This window comes from Palaemon carinicauda, chromosome 24 (assembly GCF_036898095.1).
Source record: "Palaemon carinicauda isolate YSFRI2023 chromosome 24, ASM3689809v2, whole genome shotgun sequence".
In the NCBI taxonomy this organism is placed as follows: domain Eukaryota; kingdom Metazoa; phylum Arthropoda; class Malacostraca; order Decapoda; family Palaemonidae; genus Palaemon; species Palaemon carinicauda.
The window spans coordinates 85,987,091-86,007,316 of record NC_090748.1 but is presented as its reverse complement, the minus strand read 5'-3'; the positions used below and the strand labels follow the sequence as shown (position 1 = coordinate 86,007,316).

Below are 20,226 nucleotides of genomic sequence, written 5' to 3'. Positions count from 1 at the left end.
GCATTGAAAGTATTTTTTTATGGTGTAAAATTCATTGTGCGTACTGACCATCAGCCCCTAGTGTATATGATAAGGAAAGAGTTGTGTAAATGCAAGGGTTGCTAGGACCATAGAGGATTTGAATGAATTTGATTTTAGGTTAGAATATGTACCGGGAAATAAGAATGTGATAGCAGATGCGATGTCGAGGATGCATGGGAGGATGGAAGATAAAGAGAGTAATCTGAATTCTGAAAGGTTGCCTGAAGGTTTAGTTGTGGAGCAGAGTTGTGAAGGGGAAGATATGGTATATAAGTGTATCCTAATGGGTTTAAGTAAGTTAATACAAGAGGGGTTAGATACGGAAATACCAGTAGCGTAAGCGAGCTTAAAAGAAGGGTGATGAATGAAGTGTCAAAAGAAATGGTATATGAGGAGGAGAGTAGTGTACTAGAAGGGGAAGTATTATCAAAGATATTAATGGTGGTAAGTAGGTTGTATGGTGTAACTGTGTATTTGTATTTTGGATGGAATCGACCGATGGAATATAGGGCATGTAAGGAGAATGATAGGGAATTATATTTTGAGATTCTATGTAAGGAGGAATGTTGCAAATTGTTGAGTGAGAAGGATAATGGTGCAAGTGACCTTAATCTAAGATATGGGGGTATAGAGGACAGTGAACATGATGATGAACATATTGGTGAAGTGAGTGACAGAATTGAAAGGAGAGTAAATGTATGTATGCATGGTGTAAAAGGAAGGATGATGACGTATGTGAATATAAATGAGAATGAATATTGTAGTTTAATTGATACGGGTGCTCAAGTGTCATTAGTAAATGAGTCGGTTATCAGGGAAATTGAGAGGTACAATTGGGAAGTGAAAAGACAGTGTACGAGTGTGAGAATTCATGGAATAGGTCAGGGAAGTTTACTTGTTTGGGAAGAAGTGAGGTTGAAGGTGAAACTAGGGAGTATGAAAGTGGAACATAATTTTATTGTAATGGGAGAGAATGAAATGCCTAGTTGTTTTTTGATAGGGATAGATTTTTTGAGGTTGCACCATGTGTCAGTTGATGTTGGTAAAGGTTTGCTTTCAAAGAATGGCTGCAAGTTAATAGTAATTGAGGATAATAGTGTATTCATGGCGAATTTTGTTGGCATGATTGATATTGCAAAAAGTGAAGATGATTTGTTGAGCAAAGAGGAGGTGGAAGAAATGCAAGGTGAATGTTTCGAAATAAATCGGTTACGTGAATGTATTTTAAATGGTATTAGGGTGGAAGAATGGCCGTGTGATTTGGAAGCGTATAAGAAAGTTGTTAAAAGATTTATTGTTTGTAAGAATATTGTGTATTTTTTGCATAGGGGAATGGATGAAGATATATATGTTCCTGTATTTCCAATGCATGCAGCTGTAAGTATGTGTATGGTAGTGCATGACAGGTATGGGCATATGGGGAAGAATAAATTGTGGGAATGCATGCGAGAGAGGTTGTTTACGCCTGGGTTGAGCCAAATTTGTAGGGATGTAGCGACTACTTGTGAGGATTGTCAGAAGGGAAAGTATCAGAGCATGCATGCAAGTCCGCCTATTTTGAGGTTACGTATGAAAGAGCCATTTGAGATGTTTGTGATTGATTGTGTTTCGTTGCCTGTGACTGCGAGGAGACATGTGGGAATGATTGTCATGGTCGATCATATGAGCAAGTTTGCGTATGCCGTACCCATCAAGAATAAAAGAAGTGAGACTGTAGCGAGAATGGTAAGTCAAGTGATGTTGCCGATGAGTGTGTGTAAGCCTGCGAAAATGTTAAGTGACAATGGTCCGGAGTTTGTTGGATGGGAGTTTGAGCAGATGTTAAGAGAATGGGGCATTGAACACGTGTATTCGACTCCGTATATGCCAAGTGCGAATGGGTTGGCTGAAAGGACTGTAAGAACCTTAACAGAAATTTTGCGGATGATGAGTACATGTGATAATGATTGGGATTTATATGTTGGGCGTGCGTTGTGGGCGTATAATGCGACGGTGCACAAGAGTACTGGTATGTCTCCGTGTAAGTTTGTGTTGAATTTTGAAAAGATAGTAAGATCGAGATTGAGTGTGTCCGAGAATGATAGAGATGTTTGGAAGAAAGCAAATGAGAGATTTGAAAGCTACAAAGTGGGAGAGAAAGTGTTAAAAGAAGTAATTGAAAAGGGAAGAATGAATGTCAATAAGGTACGTGATAAGTTTGAAGGTCCATATGAGGTGTTAGATGTTGGTTCTAGTGGGTTGAGTTATGTTTTAGGTAAAGTAAGTGTGGATGGTAGTGTGGAAAAGGTTAGGGCACACCACAATCAGTTGCGGAAATGGAAGGAGGTACCAAGATATATTCAGGAGAATGGTATGACTAAATGGCTAAAAACGAACAAGTATGAACCGAGTATGTGTGAGGCATTAGGTTTAGAAGATAAGCAATTGGTGTTAGTAGAGTATGGAAAGAAAAAGAAGTCTGAGAATTTTACTGGGGATAAAAGACGGGAAAATTTTGTAGTTGTAGGCGGGAATCAGAATAAGCAAGACAAGGGTGTAAATGTACAGGTGAGTATGGAAGATAAATGTATTAATACAGATGAAACTTGGATGAGTATGAATGATACTTATAGTGTGTGTGGTTTTTCGTTAGATGAGGCAAGAGAACGTATGACGGACACGAGAATGAAAGATAGGAGAATGATAAGCAGTATGAATGATTCTTTTGTTAAAGTAGAAAATGGTTTAGATGTAATGGATGAATTGTTGACAGAAATTAGTGGGATTTTCGGGCCAGATGAAACTGAGGTAGATGAAATAGTGAATGATATCTTAGACGAGCAGAGCATAGACGGGAATAGTAATAGTACGTTGAATGAAAACGACATGGAAGAAGTGAATGAGAGAGTGCAGGTATATGAAGGCCCAGTTACCGAAGCCGAGGCCCTGTTCCTGATTGCGACTGGGTAATGAGAAAATAGGTAAGTGTTGTGTGAGGATTTGGCAAAGTAAGGGGGGAGGAATGTGGAGGATTAATTTTATTTTAATTTATTTTTGTTTGCCAAATCGAGAGAGAGAGAGAGAGAGAGAGAGAGAGAGAGAGAGAGAGAGAGAGAGAGAGAGAGAGAGAGAGAGAGAGAGAGAGAGAGAGAGTTGTTTTAGTATTGTTAAATAGAGACATTTTATTTGCTTTAGCTTTGTCATTAGAGAGAGAGAGAGTGTGTGTGTGTGTGTGTGAGCGAGTGTTTATTTACTTAAGTTTGTCAAACCGCAAGAAAGAAAGAAAGTGTTTATTTGCTTTAGTTTCGTCAGAGAGAGAGAGAGAGAATTTCATTTGCTTTCGTTTTGTTAGATCGCGCGTGCGCAAGAGAGTATGTGTGTGTGCGTTTGTGTGTGCGTGTTTTGTGTGTCCGCGGTGCGCGCTGAGGAAAGGGTAATTAGCGAATGATTGTTTGAAGTTGGAAAGATTGTTGGTATAATTGAGGTTGTTTGTTTACCTTTTTAGCTAGGATAGGGTGGTGATGAATGTTTTGGGCGAAAGCATTGGATATCGAACGATAGTAGGAGTCGGCTGTGTATTTTTTTTGCTCTTCGAAAGCCGGCTGTGAAGCTTTTTTTTATATTCTGAGCCGCGATTCCTCCTTTGGAGAGACCGAATTTTGAAATTGGATTATTGTTGATGACCTGGCCTGTATACGATTTTTTTGGACTGTTTTATTGGATTGCTGAACTGTTGATGACCTGGCCTGTATACGATTTTTTTTTGGACTTTTATTGGATTGCTGAACTGTTGATGACCTAGGCCTGTGAATTGAGATTGCTGATAATAATGATGTTTATGATGATGATTATGATTAGAACGACCACCCCAATCACTGAGACAGTTATGGCAAATGGCCACCGAGTGGATTGTTGACCACAAGGCTGTGGTAGTGGGCTGCAAAAGACAGTTGGCAGTGTGTGGACGACTGTTCCATAAAATATATATACGTACATATTTAGGTGTTGGTGGTGTGAGGTTAATGTTAAGTTTTGATAGGTTTTTTTGGTTTATTTGAATGGTGTTTATTGTATATTTAGTGTTAAGTTTTGGATGCAGTTGATTCTAGTTTTAAGTGTAAGTTTTGAGAATATAGTTTTAAGGCTATGTTTTGTTTTCATTTTCCTTCTGTCCAAGAGTCTAGTTTAAAGTAAAGTAAGGGGAAAGTTTGTGTTGTGGGATATTTTGAAAGTAAGAGTGATTAAGGGTGTGGGGGGGTTGTGTTTGTATACATCCCGCTACATAATTTTTGGCGCCCGAACAGGGACGACTGTCGAAGGTGGGATTGAAACTGGACTGTTGGACAAGGGTAAATAGGTTTTGGAATTACTTGAAATATTAATGGTATCGAAATGGAAGAACTGGAAGAACAGTTGTATATTTTAAAGGAGGAATTGCGGTTGTCTAATGAGCGAGAGGAGAGGTTGTTGTTGGAGAATGCGAGGTTAAGTAGTGAGAATGAGGAGATGCAAAGGAAACTTAGGGAACTTCAGGGAACTGTAGAGAGAGTGGAAGAGGGTGTTGAGATGAGGATGCGAGAAAATGAGAAACGAATGGAAGCTATGATAGGGCAAGTAATGGGGATGATGAAAACTGTTATAGGTGAAGGTGCAGTCGGAGGAGTGGCTTCTGCTTCTGGTAGGCCTAACGGGTTGATTGTGGAAGAGGACAGGGTAAGTGATAATGGGGAAGGTAGTGATAGTGATATTGAAAGTAAAGGGCCTAGACATAGTAAGATTGGAACGAAGGGTGATAGGAAGAAGGAGAAGAAAGGTAAAGATAATGTGAAGAAAGAAAAGAAGAAAGGTCAGGGTGTGAGTGAGGATGATCATGAATGGGTGAAGGTGGTAAGTAAGAAAAAGGGTAAGAAGGGAATAGTTAAAGATAGGACTTTGAGTGTAGAATTAGATTCATTGTATTCAAATGAAGAAGAAGGCAACAAGAAGGGAGTAGACAGTGAAGATAGTAGTGAGAATGAAGTAGAGGAAGTTTGTAAGACAGTGTTTATGAGAGAGGTACCTAGGTGTGAAAGGTTTAATGAACATAGCAGTAGGGATGTATATGACTTCTTTAGGGAATATGAAAAGTTTTGTCAGGCTAAGTATGGGGATAGTAAGAGAGTTTGGGCTAGGGAGTTGGGAGAATTTTTGTCAGGATATTTGTTGACGATGTATGGGGTGATAATGAGTGTAGGAGAGGTTGAGTATGAAAGTGTAAAGAATAGGATAATTGAACAGGTAAAACGTATGAAAGGTAGTGTTAGGTATAAGCGAAAAAATGATTTTGATGAAGCACGAATGAAGGTGGGTGAAGCAATCTCGATGTATGTATGTCGGTTAGAAACATTGGCTAGAAAGAAGTATGGGGACGAAGGAATAAATGAAAATAAGGAACTAATGAAGAAGTTTTTGGGTACAGTACCAGAGAGCGTGTGTGAGTTTATTAATTTGAAACGGAAGGAGAAAATGAGGTGGACTAGAGAGAGATTGACTTGGGATGATATTTTAGAGATAGTTGAGGATTACGAGTTGGATAGGTGTATGAAAGAAAGTAAATCTGTGAGTGTAAGAACTGGAATGGAGGAATGTGTGCCAGAATTTGGTAGTTTTAGAGATGCTGTTATGAGAGGGCCAATGAGGGTAGCTGATAGTGTAGTAGATAGAAGTGTTAGGGTGAGTAATGTAGGAATACCCATGCCGAGAAATGACGGGTTTAGACAGGGAAATCAAGTTTGGAGAGATAGAAGTGCTAGTACGCAGCAAGTTAGGTTAGGTAGCGGTATCCGTGAAGAGAGGTGTTATAGGTGTGGGAAGGTAGGACATAAAAAGAACGAGTGTAGATGGGCATTAGGAGCATGTTTCGGGTGTGGAGAGACAGGGCATCGTATTAGCGACTGTAAGAAAGAGAAAGTGGTTAAGTGTTATCGGTGTGGTATGACTGGACACATAGCGAGTGGATGCCGTAATAATCGTATGAATGTAATTTGTGGTAATTGTGGTAAGGATGGTCATTATGCTAGAATGTGCAAGGAGCCGCGGGGTAAGTGTACTGAATGTGGTGCAGATGGGCATGTAGCTAGGGTTTGTAGAAAGAAGGGATCAAGTCAGCCAGGATGTTCGGGAAACTAATTCATCAGAGGGTTCAGCTGGGTGAGTCCTCGTGTGTGTGGGGAGTGAATGTGATGCATGTTCGTGAGGGTTTATTGCATGAAGATGTGATGGGAGAAAGAGCACATGATTGCATGAGTGTGAAAATTATTTTTAATGGTGTAGAGTTGGTTGGTTTGATTGATACTGGTTGTGGTGTCAATTTAATGTTTAGGAATGCATATGATAAGGTAAAAGAGGTTTGTGAATTTAAGGGATGTAAGGGTGAAGTAAAAGGTATTGGTAATTTGCGTATGCCTGTGCAAGGAAAGTTGCGGGAAAATGTTATGATTGGGGGGCTGATGATGGAGGATAATGATTTTTACGTGGTCGAGGGAGCGAATGAGAAATATGACGTACTGCTTGGGTATAAATTTCTGAAAAAATGTGGTATGATTGTACATCCAAGTGTGAATATGATAGAAATAAAGGTTAAAGGTAATATTTGTGGGGAATTTTATTTAAAGGAAGACGGCAGAGTGAGTACGAAGGTGTGGAAGGGAGTGCCATTGGTAGCAAAGGAAAGTGTAAAGTTATCGGGTAAGAAAGGTGAGGTTATTAGTGTGAAAGTTGCATGGCCGAGCAGTCTGGGAATTTCAAATAGTGACAAGGATGAATACGTAGTGGAAGGTATGGAAGCAGGTAATTTGGTGAAAACGAGTGCGTATGTATATGATGGTGTTATGAATATGCAGGAACCCCAGGTGTATGTAAGGTTGTTGCCGAGTGTTAGGAGGAAGAGAGTACGTGGAATACGTGAGGGCGATTGCATGGGATGTATGTATACACTGATCAATGTAGAGGATGGAAGATATGTTAAGGCGAGACAGGTAATGGCTGGTAAGGTAAAGAACAATGACGATTGGGATTACGATACGTTGAAAGGAAGAATTAAGTTAGATGAGAGTATAAGTGAGGTCGAAAGGGAACGATTGCTTAAGATGTTATGGGATAAGCGGAGAGTTATGAGTCTCGGTGACGATGATTGTGGGGGGTCAGACCTGCCAGAATTTAAAATAGTTCTCAGTGATGATACCCCCATATATCAGCGTCCCAGGCATTTTTCTCCGCCTATTGCCAAGGAGATAGAGGAGCAGTGTCAGGAATTAGAGCGTATGGGTGTAATAGAAAGGAGTGAGAGTGCCTGGAATAGCCCTATTGTCCCTGTACGAAAGCCTGATGGAAGTTTACGTATGTGTATTGATTATAGGAAGGTGAATGAGGTGACTGTTAAAGAACGTTTTCCAATGAATGTGGTGTCTGATTGTGTTTATAAGATGCATGGAATGAAAGTTTTTACTAAATTAGATTTGGTGCGGGGCTATTATCAGATGCCTCTGGCAGAGGGGAGCAGGCCCATTACCGCATTTTCAAGTACAAATTGTCACTACCAATTTAAAAGGTTGAGTTTTGGTCTTGCTAATGCGCCTGCTGCCTTCCAAAGAGCGATGAATGTTGTATTGGCTAGTTTCGATCGACAGAAGGTGACTGTTTTTATAGATGATATTCTGATTGCGAGCGAGACTGTTGAGGAACATATGCGGTTGCTTGAGGCAGTGTTGATGCGGTTAATTGAAGTTGGTGTGAAAATTAAGCTTGAGAAGTGTACATGGTTGTCCAGGGAGGTGGAATTTCTTGGGCATGTAGTGGGTGAATCTGGTATAAGGAAGAGTGACAAGTTTGTGAATAAGGTGCGAGAATTTCCACGTCCCCGGACTGTGCGTGAGTTGCGAGGTTTTCTTGGTTTGGTTGAGTTTGGTCGCAAGTTTGTTAGAGATTGTTCAGGTATAGGGAAGCCTTTGAATGAATGGACGGGTAAAAGGAATAGTACAAAATTGAAATGGGATAATCGGATGATAGAAGCGTTTGAAAGGTTGAAGGAAGAGGCCGCGAAAGACGTCACTTTGGCATTTCCAGACTACAGTGAAAATGCGAGTATGCTAGAGTTGTATACGGATGCGAGTGGGGTGAGTATGGGTGGTTGTTTGGTTCAAACGCAGAGAGTAAATGGAGAAGAGAAATTGAGAGTAATAGCGTATGTTAGTAAAGCGTTTAATAAAGCTGAGCGGAAGTATTCGACGATTGACAGGGAATTGGCTGCAATACGATTTTGTGTGAAAGCATTGAAAGTATTTTTTTATGGTGTAAAATTCATTGTGCGTACTGACCATCAGCCCCTAGTGTATATGATAAGGAAAGAGTGTGTAAATGCAAGGGTTGCTAGGACCATAGAGGATTTGAATGAATTTGATTTTAGGTTAGAATATGTACCGGGAAATAAGAATGTGATAGCAGATGCGATGTCGAGGATGCATGGGAGGATGGAAGATAAAGAGAGTAATCTGAATTCTGAAAGGTTGCCTGAAGGTTTAGTTGTGGAGCAGAGTTGTGAAGGGGAAGATATGGTATATAAGTGTATCCTAATGGGTTTAAGTAAGTTAATACAAGAGGGGTTAGATACGGAAATACCAGGTAGCGTAAGCGAGCTTAAAAGAAGGGTGATGAATGAAGTGTCAAAAGAAATGGTATATGAGGAGGAGAGTAGTGTACTAGAAGGGGAAGTATTATCAAAGATATTAATGGTGGTAAGTAGGTTGTATGGTGTAACTGTGTATTTGTATTTTGGATGGAATCGACCGATGGAATATAGGGCATGTAAGGAGAATGATAGGGAATATATTTTGAGGATTCAATGTAAGGAGGAATGTTGCAAATTGTTGAGTGAGAAGGATAATGGTGCAAGTGACCTTAATCTAAGATATGGGGGTATAGAGGACAGTGAACATGATGATGAACATATTGGTGAAGTGAGTGACAGAATTGAAAGGAGAGTAAATGTATGTATGCATGGTGTAAAAGGAAGGATGATGACGTATGTGAATATAAATGAGAATGAATATTGTAGTTTAATTGATACGGGTGCTCAAGTGTCATTAGTAAATGAGTCGGTTATCAGGGAAATTGAGAGGTACAATTGGGAAGTGAAAAGACAGTGTACGAGTGTGAGAATTCATGGAATAGGTCAGGGAAGTTTACTTGTTTGGGAAGAAGTGAGGTTGAAGGTGAAACTAGGGAGTATGAAAGTGGAACATAATTTTATTGTAATGGGAGAGAATGAAATGCCTAGTTGTTTTTTGATAGGGATAGATTTTTTGAGGTTGCACCATGTGTCAGTTGATGTTGGTAAAGGTTTGCTTTCAAAGAATGGCTGCAAGTTAATAGTAATTGAGGATAATAGTGTATTCATGGCGAATTTTGTTGGCATGATTGATATTGCAAAAAGTGAAGATGATTTGTTGAGCAAAGAGGAGGTGGAAGAAATGCAAGGTGAATGTTTCGAAATAAATCGGTTACGTGAATGTATTTTAAATGGTATTAGGGTGGAAGAATGGCCGTGTGATTTGGAAGCGTATAAGAAAGTTGTTAAAAGATTTATTGTTTGTAAGAATATTGTGTATTTTTTGCATAGGGGAATGGATGAAGATATATATGTTCCTGTATTTCCAATGCATGCAGCTGTAAGTATGTGTATGGTAGTGCATGACAGGTATGGGCATATGGGGAAGAATAAATTGTGGGAATGCATGCGAGAGAGGTTGTTTACGCCTGGGTTGAGCCAAATTTGTAGGGATGTAGCGACTACTTGTGAGGATTGTCAGAAGGGAAAGTATCAGAGCATGCATGCAAGTCCGCCTATTTTGAGGTTACGTATGAAAGAGCCATTTGAGATGTTTGTGATTGATTGTGTTTCGTTGCCTGTGACTGCGAGGAGACATGTGGGAATGATTGTCATGGTCGATCATATGAGCAAGTTTGCGTATGCCGTACCCATCAAGAATAAAAGAAGTGAGACTGTAGCGAGAATGGTAAGTCAAGTGATGTTGCCGATGAGTGTGTGTAAGCCTGCGAAAATGTTAAGTGACAATGGTCCGGAGTTTGTTGGATGGGAGTTTGAGCAGATGTTAAGAGAATGGGGCATTGAACACGTGTATTCGACTCCGTATATGCCAAGTGCGAATGGGTTGGCTGAAAGGACTGTAAGAACCTTAACAGAAATTTTGCGGATGATGAGTACATGTGATAATGATTGGGATTTATATGTTGGGCGTGCGTTGTGGGCGTATAATGCGACGGTGCACAAGAGTACTGGTATGTCTCCGTGTAAGTTTGTGTTGAATTTTGAAAAGATAGTAAGATCGAGATTGAGTGTGTCCGAGAATGATAGAGATGTTTGGAAGAAAGCAAATGAGAGATTTGAAAGCTACAAAGTGGGAGAGAAAGTGTTAAAAGAAGTAATTGAAAAGGGAAGAATGAATGTCAATAAGGTACGTGATAAGTTTGAAGGTCCATATGAGGTGTTAGATGTTGGTTCTAGTGGGTTGAGTTATGTTTTAGGTAAAGTAAGTGTGGATGGTAGTGTGGAAAAGGTTAGGGCACACCACAATCAGTTGCGGAAATGGAAGGAGGTACCAAGATATATTCAGGAGAATGGTATGACTAAATGGCTAAAAACGAACAAGTATGAACCGAGTATGTGTGAGGCATTAGGTTTAGAAGATAAGCAATTGGTGTTAGTAGAGTATGGAAAGAAAAAGAAGTCTGAGAATTTTACTGGGGATAAAAGACGGGAAAATTTTGTAGTTGTAGGCGGGAATCAGAATAAGCAAGACAAGGGTGTAAATGTACAGGTGAGTATGGAAGATAAATGTATTAATACAGATGAAACTTGGATGAGTATGAATGATACTTATAGTGTGTGTGGTTTTTCGTTAGATGAGGCAAGAGAACGTATGACGGACACGAGAATGAAAGATAGGAGAATGATAAGCAGTATGAATGATTCTTTTGTTAAAGTAGAAAATGGTTTAGATGTAATGGATGAATTGTTGACAGAAATTAGTGGGATTTTCGGGCCAGATGAAACTGAGGTAGATGAAATAGTGAATGATATCTTAGACGAGCAGAGCATAGACGGGAATAGTAATAGTACGTTGAATGAAAACGACATGGAAGAAGTGAATGAGAGAGTGCAGGTATATGAAGGCCCAGTTACCGAAGCCGAGGCCCTGTTCCTGATTGCGACTGGGTAATGAGAAAATAGGTAAGTGTTGTGTGAGGATTTGGCAAAGTAAGGGGGGAGGAATGTGGAGGATTAATTTTATTTTAATTTATTTTTGTTTGCCAAATCGAGAGAGAGAGAGAGAGAGAGAGAGAGAGAGAGAGAGAGAGAGAGAGAGAGAGAGAGAGAGAGAGAGAGAGAGTTGTTTTAGTATTGTTAAATAGAGACATTTTATTTGCTTTAGCTTTGTCATTAGAGAGAGAGAGAGTGTGTGTGTGTGTGTGTGAGCGAGTGTTTATTTACTTAAGTTTGTCAAACCGCAAGAAAGAAAGAAAGTGTTTATTTGCTTTAGTTTCGTCAGAGAGAGAGAGAGAGAATTTCATTTGCTTTCGTTTTGTTAGATCGCGCGTGCACAAGAGAGTATGTGTGTGTGCGTTTGTGTGTGCGTGTTTTGTGTGTCCGCGGTGCGCGCTGAGGAAAGGGTAATTAGCGAATGATTGTTTGAAGTTGGAAAGATTGTTGGTATAATTGAGGTTGTTTGTTTACCTTTTTAGCTAGGATAGGGTGGTGATGAATGTTTTGGGCGAAAGCATTGGATATCGAACGATAGTAGGAGTCGGCTGTGTATTTTTTTTGCTCTTCGAAAGCCGGCTGTGAAGCTTTTTTTTATATTCTGAGCCGCGATTCCTCCTTTGGAGAGACCGAATTTTGAAATTGGATTATTGTTGATGACCTGGCCTGTATACGATTTTTTTGGACTGTTTTATTGGATTGCTGAACTGTTGATGACCTGGCCTGTATACGATTTTTTTTTGGACTTTTATTGGATTGCTGAACTGTTGATGACCTAGGCCTGTGAATTGAGATTGCTGATAATAATGATGTTTATGATGATGATTATGATTAGAACGACCACCCCAATCACTGAGACAGTTATGGCAAATGGCCACCGAGTGGATTGTTGACCACAAGGCTGTGGTAGTGGGCTGCAAAAGACAGTTGGCAGTGTGTGGACGACTGTTCCATAAAATATATATACGTACATATTTAGGTGTTGGTGGTGTGAGGTTAATGTTAAGTTTTGATAGGTTTTTTTGGTTTATTTGAATGGTGTTTATTGTATATTTAGTGTTAAGTTTTGGATGCAGTTGATTCTAGTTTTAAGTGTAAGTTTTGAGAATATAGTTTTAAGGCTATGTTTTGTTTTCATTTTCCTTCTGTCCAAGAGTCTAGTTTAAAGTAAAGTAAGAGGAAAGTTTGTGTTGTGGGATATTTTGAAAGTAAGAGTGATTAAGGGTGTGGGGGGGTTGTGTTTGTATACATCCCGCTACAGAGAGATAACAGCTCTCAACCCTCAAAAGGAGGAAGAGTCGTTGTCCGTGGGCTGACAAACAAGACCAAGTCCAGTGAAGGGTTGGATGTATATGTCTCTCTGGGAAATTATTCCTCAGATGGAGGCTGAAGATGCTGTTACAAAGTTCTGAGGGAGCATAGGCCGACAGAGACCGGTAGCACGCAAAACGCCGACAACCTCTGGTGTTCTCAGGAGGTCACCCATCTACAGGTTAACTGGATCCCTTGATGCTTACAGAATATCTTAGCAAGTACGTTGCTACATCTGTCACGTCAGACAGCCCTGTGTTTAATCCCCTAGAACCGAGGGAATGAAAGAGGGAGGAACCCCAAGGGGGTTATGTCTCCCGACACGGATTCAAGGAACCAAGTCAGAGATACAATCCACAGTCAGCGCATGTGCAACTAGCGCATGTCCTATCCATGCAGAATTGGCTCGTAAAGTAATCATATACCATAACGTGAAACAAGGGAGGAGCAGTGACAGAAGTAGCAACCTCATCCTTAAGGCACATGGCGTGTAAGTCACTCCGCAGTAGGAGCGCAGTGTAGGAGAAGATTGTACGTTCATGAGGGACGATTTTGCGCAAACGTGTCGATGACTGGAGAGTCAATGAAGAAGACTAGCCACATGTATGCTGGTTCTTTGAAGTTTGGAGAAGGAGATGAAAACCTCAGGAACTGAAGAAACCCTGCTTGTTACAAATAACAAACCCAAGAGGTGAGGGGGATATTAAGCGCCAAGGTTAACCCTTGTGCATTACCCCAGCTGTCAATAGAGAGTGCTGGGTTAGGTTCCAAGAGGGACATTCCTGCTAAACTCCTTCAACTGCACGTGGGAGGGCTACCAAAGCAGCATAAACCAAAGAGAATGGGGAATACGATCTATATCGTCTAGATGAGGGTACTCCGATAGTAAGAGAGTCACGAGAAGCAAAAGCTTCAATGAAGTGAGGGTCTCAGTCATAACAGATCGTCACGGAAGCGACTTTACCCTGGAAGAAAAAGTATCCAGAGGAAAATCCTTCAGGTGGTGGAAGTGGTTGCTGGTACTAACAGCGACATAGAGGAGAGCTGACTAGTGACTATCCTCAGCAGCTGAGTGATGATCATGAGCCGGCGAACAGCGAGCAAGTGAACGGCGTGCTGGCAAACGGAGAGCTGGCAAGCTGGTAAACGGCGAGCAAGAGAACGACAAGCTGGCAAACGGCGAGTCAGAGAACGACAAGCTGGCAAACGACGAGCTGGCGAACGATGAGATGGCGAACATCGAACAGCGCAATCAGTGAGCTGTCAACAGAAGATCTGGTAATCTATTCTAGAGAAAGGTAAGCTGGCCAACGGCTAGCTGGCGAACAGCGAGCTAGCGACAGTTAGCGTTTGGCGAACGAAGAACTGGTGATCAACGAATGGCTAGCTGGCAATTGGCAAACAGTGAGGTAGCGAACAGTGAGTAGGCAAACGGCGATTGGTGGGTTGGTGATTGGTGAACAGCAAGCTGGCGAATCGGCAAACTGTCGAATGGCAAGCTAGCAATCGGCAAAAGGATACCTGGCGAACGGCAACCGGTGGGCTGGCGATCAGTGGGCTAGTGATTGGCGAGCTGGGAGATCTACAATTGGTGACCGGGGAGTTGGCAACTGGCAAACGACGGATTGGAGAACGGCGATCGACGAATGGTTAGCAGGCAAGCTGGTGATAGCTCTCTGACAGACGGCAAGCTGGCGAACGGTGATCTGCAAGCAGCGAATGGTGAACGGTGAGCGGGGCTGGTGAACAGCAAGCCGGTGAACAGCACGGATAGCGAAAATCACGGGCTGGTGAACAATAAGCTGGCGGACGGCGAGTGACGATCACGAGCTGGTGAATGGAAAGAAGAGTGATGATCACAGGCTGGTGAACAGCAAATGTTGGCGGTCACGAGCTGAAGGATGATCATGGGCGATTATGAGCTGATGGTGTAACTGCAGCAGGGCTGGACAAGGGGTCTGCTCCTGAAGAGGAAGAGCGAGGAATGGACAAATCTAATTCCCACTGGAGGAATCCCCCAAAGGGGAGACCAAACAGGTGAAGGAAGACTCTTCTATGGACACGAAACACGACCAACATCTGGTGCCCTTGTCAGCAATTCCCACATAAGGAGGAAGATTGGCGATTAGTGGCTGGTGGAGGGACTCTCTCAGAAAGGAAAGTTCCAACACCTGGAGGCAAACCTCCGGGCAGCGCTGTCTGCATCCCCTTAATATTAGAGCTCTAGCTCAAATTGAAGGTTAGCATCAAGTGTTGCCTGAGAATGAAGCCGAAGCTTGTTCTCTGGGTTCCCCACTATGGGGCTACCCGAAGAACAACATCAGCGCAGTGGGCAGGAATAGACAAATCAAATTCCTGCTGGAGGAATACCCCGAAGGAAAGACTGAGCAGGTGAAGGAAGTCTCTCCTGCGGCTGGGAAAAGAAGACCAACCCCTGATGCTGTCGGCAATTCTCCCCGCAAATGGGAAGATTGCTGAACAGTGGCTTCTGGAGGACTTTCCCTAAATAGGGAAAATTCCAACACCTGGAGGCGAACCTCCGGGCAGCACTCTGCTTCCCCTCAACGAGCTCTAGCTCAAATTGAAGGTTGACATCGAGTGAAGCCTGAGAACAAAGCCCAAGTTTGTTCTCCGAGCTCAATCCGAAGAGGTTACCCTTGGGCAGGAATGGACAAATTCAATTCCCGCCGGAGGGGAGACAAAACAGGTGAAGGGAGTCTCTCCCGCAAACAAGAAAAAGCGACCAACTCCTTTTGCCGCTGTTGGAACTTCTCCCCGCAAGCAGTAAGATTGCCAAACAGTGAATGGTGGAGATACTTTTCCTTGAAAGGTTAAAATTCCAACACCTGGAGACCAACCTCTGGGCAGCACTCTGCTTCCCATTAACAGCATTGTTCAAGTTGAAGGTCAGCATGGAGCTCTACCTGTGAAATGTGGCTGAAGCTCATTTCTGGGGTGACTCCCTGGGATAACATGACTGGAACGCCCAAAGGAACCCAGTCTTCCACTGCTCTTGTTCCTACACCATACTGTCAGGAATAAAGGGGCAGAAGCAGAGTGTTGCAGAAACTGTAATGCTCTCAGAAGGGACCAATCCCTCGTGAGGGAAAGGTTGTTGTCAGCATGCTGATCAGGAGCTGTTACAGGCATTGGGGAACAGGGCGGTGATGGGGCAGGGGGAGCAGAATCTACAAGAATGATCACTCTGTACATCTTATGTCGGGTGCCTTAGCTGATAGGCAAAGAACGTTGTCGCTAATGTTGAGGAAAACAAAACAGAATGAAAAGCAAACTCCCTCGGGACGACACCCTGTCCTGTGGAGCGTAATGGAGTCCCCAAAGAGAACAGAACATACTGAGGACTGCGTGCTCCCTCTAGAGCAAAGGAGTGCGGCGTCGAAGAGCAGCATAAAGAGATATCAATTCAAATTAGCTGAAGAAAACATTCAGGAAAAAACCCAACCCGCAAGCAAGAGGATCAGCCGCTGCCCACAGCACCGAGGGGGAGCAGTGATGTGGGAGAGAAATAAGCAAACCGTTTCCCTCTAAGGAACTCACAGAGGAGGACCCCCAGCCTACGTGAAGTACGGCGTCAAAGGGAGGGAGACCAGAGAGAAGGGACTGAGCCCTTCAGAAGATGCTCGCTGAAAGACACTGTAAAGATAAAAGAACTCACAAAAACAAGTAAAAGGCTAGGAAAAAAAAAAAGTTGGGGAGAAGAGAGAGATGGACATCTACTCTTACCAAGCTAAAAGTAAAAAGTGACCTCACAACACAGGTGTGTGTGTGTGTGTGTATGTGTGAGAGGGGCGGCCAGCTACCCTGCCTACCTTCCCCCTAACTGGCGGTAGAGTACTTTACACCTCGTTAAGAGTCTTATGGCTAGTTTTAGCTTTGCCGAAAGTAACCCCTAATAACTAGCAAAAGGTTTGTAGTAGTGTCGAAACAATCAATATTTTGTAAGACATAGACTACTCAATATGCCTGAGATTTCAAATGCTGTTTTTTTTTTTTTGCCTTCAAACAATAATAATAATTCTAGTAAGCAAGAAAGTTCAAAATAAGTTACAACGGGGTACGTTGAAGAGCTCGGCAATAAGGTATATTTAATTTTTTTCACACAATATACTCCACAAATGTTGGGTATACCATAAATGATGGTGCATCTTAATAAGATACTGTATGCTAAGAAAATTTGTATTATCTACAGTACTTGAAATATTCTATCTAAAGTCCTTAATAAAAAAAATACATATGACAAATGAACTACAATTATTTTTGAACAAGTGGTGGTTCCATTCATATTCACTGAAGATTGATGCCTATACAAATTACTTGTTTACGAATTTAGCAAAAAATAAATAATTAAATTTTTCAAAAAACTTACCTTCCTCTACAACTTCTCCAACAAATACTTTGGCTATTCCTGACATCGCAATAACAACATTTTGTGATACTGAGCAACCAGTGATTGTCTGCATAACCTGTGGTAAATACAGTAAGAATTATCAAAAGAAATAATGCTACAAATTTTACAAAATTTGTATTTTTCCAAAGTAAACAAACCGGAGTCATTTAATGAGGTTACTTCTGGTTTTGTTTTCTACTGCCAGACAATCAAAAAAGAAATCAGTAGATAACATCATGTTACTTTGTTGGGCAACTGCTGTTCATGACACTGTCCACTTGTATCAAGCATTCTCTCACTCTCCTGGTCAAAGACTTACAAGGAGACTTTCTTAGGTGGGAGGAAGTCTCCAAGAAGTAGGAGGTCTTCCATTCTCTCTCAAGATACAATTACTATAGTAATAGCAAGAGATCAAAGTGAACTATTTGTAAACATTGCAGCTGGCTCATACAAGGCAGGGCCTTCTGTTCTATTCTAGAGAGCTTTGCCAGGGTGAAGTGATATGAACATCAAGAGGCTTGTAATTTTGATATATATTGCCAATATATCAGCCAAACAAACACAAGGCATTCTTACCTGCATTAAGGAGATTTTTAAGTGAGGGCTTCAAGTTCGATCAAAATCTTCATTCGCCTTTATGCCCACGTATATCATGTGCTCAAGGGGATCCGCTTGGAGACACTTGAGTATTCATAGGCTCTCATGATGGTTTCTCTTAACCAAAAAGAAATGGCATTTCTGGAAATTTTCTGTTTGGAGTGACCACTGCTCACAAATAGATTGGAGATTTCAGGCATAAGGTACAGCATCCTTTTCAGATATTCATATACTGCTCTTACAGGGCATAGTAACATGTCATCCAAGTCATTAGCTACCTCTTTAAAGGGGCCCGGCCAGTATCCCAACATATGGGGGTTTTAGGAAGAAAAATTCAAATTCCTGAAAAATTCTCGGAGTTTTGTATGGCAATGGAGACTGTGTATACGAAATATCTTGTCAAAATTCCTTTTACAGTACTTTCATAGTTACAGGGTAATCAGTAAAAGTAACTCAATAAACCAAAAACATTGTCCCCTACAAGAAAATGCAGTATTTCTTCTGTAATGGTAAATTTTGATAATTATTACATTTTAATATAAAATAAATTGTGAGCAATGGCTCACAATTCCATGAGTCACAAGACGATGTATTACACGGTAATTATATTGTTCGGTCTTCAGTCGTAGCACAAACCTCATAGAGTACACATTTGAGTTTGACCTCTAACATCCACTCGTTTTTACGTCTATTTTTCTCAGTTTCGGTAAGAATTTCATCATGTCAAAGAGGAAAAACAATTTCAACACCTCGCTAACATAAATAGAAGAAAATTTGCTCTATTCGGCGAAATTAGGAGAGTTAGTGAATGAGAGAGATGATGAAGGACAACCATCTTGCCTAAAGAAGCAAGATATTGAACAAACGAATCTTCATTTATGATTAAATTATGATAAATAACTTTGTTTTGGTTTATTAATATCCAAAAAGGTACATACAATTCATAATAATCACGATTTATTAATATTGTCTTTGTAAAAATACAAAACAAAACTTTGAATGGCCCTATCTCAACAATATACTTATTGACCTTCAAAATTTATCTCCTCTCTTAATTTTAAAGATGTAGCATTGAAATTTGGTATATAACTTAGAAAGACATAAAATAATTGAATGCTGCCTTTTTTTTTTTTTTTTTTTTTCATATTTTTTTCCCTAATTTTTTTCCCTGATTTTTAGGGTTTATTTTTTTACCATAATGAAAAAATTCATATCTCGCAAAAATAAAATTACTTTTAGAAAAAAACTCTTCATTTGTTTGGAGATCTACATCAGGTCTATATAGGGTTGTAATCCCAGGTCTTAATATTAATTATCAAGGGAGTACAGTAGATAGAATTTGAAAAACACTAATTTTCAGGTAAATCGCCCAGGCGTCACAAAAGCAAAGGTCAGAGGCAAAAATCCTATGCAGTTTGGAGATGTCCTAAGTCACTTATTAAGTGGTATGAATGTCAAAGTCCTGTCCTTAAAAAATAGCATTAGCCGGCCGGCCCCCTTATGAGACAAGATCATGAAGGAGTCAAATCTGATATCATTACCAATCAGATTTTTGGCTTTAGCCACAAATTCAGGAACAAAAGACAAAGATAGTTCTCTTCACCCTCTAAAATGTGACGTGAGATGAGACATACCATGCAGTTCACTCACTCTCTTGGATGAAACTAAAGCAAGGAGGAAGACTGTCTTTGAGGTACTATCTTTGAGGTAAGATCTCTATCCAAGGTGTTCTTCAGGACCCATAGGACCTTAGTCACATCCCAGGAGGGTGGTTTTAGTTCTTGAGGAGGCCAAGACTGTTTGAAACTCCTCCTCCAGGCTGAGAGTTCCAAAAATTGGAAACGTCCAGTCCTTTAAGTTTGAATACTTGGCTCAAGGCTAAGCAGTACCCTTTCACCGCAGTGACTGAAAGGGCCTTCTTGTTCCTTGGAAACACTAAGAAGTCTGCAATCAGGGGAATAGTGGCTTTGAGTAGAGCAATATTCCCCCTACAACACAAATCACATTAGATTTTCCACTTTGCCTTGGTAAACTGCTGTGGAAGACTTTTGGAGGTAACCAGAAAGCTGCTGTGCAGTTGGCTTTGAAAAGACTCATGTTTGAATAAGTCTGCACGTTCAAATTTATGTATCTGAACAATCAGCCTGACAGTATTCTTAGAAGAATTTCTTGGAATGGCAGAAATAGTTACACTCAACTTCTCAGCTTTATTAAGCTTGGAAGGAGAAGCCTGCTTGGAGCATAAAGATATTGTCAACTCTGGTGGGGGGTACAGCCAAAGCGGTCCAACCACCCTCATAGTAGAGAGATGACAAATTTCTTGCCTCATTTGGGGCAATTTTAGGAGTTTTCTGCTGAGGACCACTAGGTGTATGAGGCATGCCTTTCTCGTTAATACGAATTGGTGATTGGTAATCACAATTTTCCAATAAGGCTGCTTCAATATGGGGGAAAATGGTAGGCTTAACTCTAAGGTCCTTTTGGGAATAAAAAGATGCTTTTCACTTTTCTAAAAGGAGTCACTTCTATAGGGTGAACATTTTATCTGCATAGTCTGATAAATATAACTCCCTGCTCAACGCATTCATGGGGG

At 41.1% G+C, this 20,226-nt stretch overlaps 1 protein-coding gene across 1 annotated transcript in view; it reads right to left on the bottom strand.

Annotated features, from left to right (window-relative positions):
• LOC137618464 (transcription initiation factor TFIID subunit 11-like) overlaps positions 1-20,226 on the bottom strand; it is a 96,988-nt gene that overhangs the window by 22,160 nt on the left and 54,602 nt on the right. Inside the window, exon 6 of the mRNA XM_068348626.1 lies at positions 17,016-17,112. Within this exon, the coding sequence (XP_068204727.1) occupies positions 17,016-17,112 (97 nt within the window). The remainder of the gene's footprint in view (positions 1-17,015; positions 17,113-20,226) is intronic.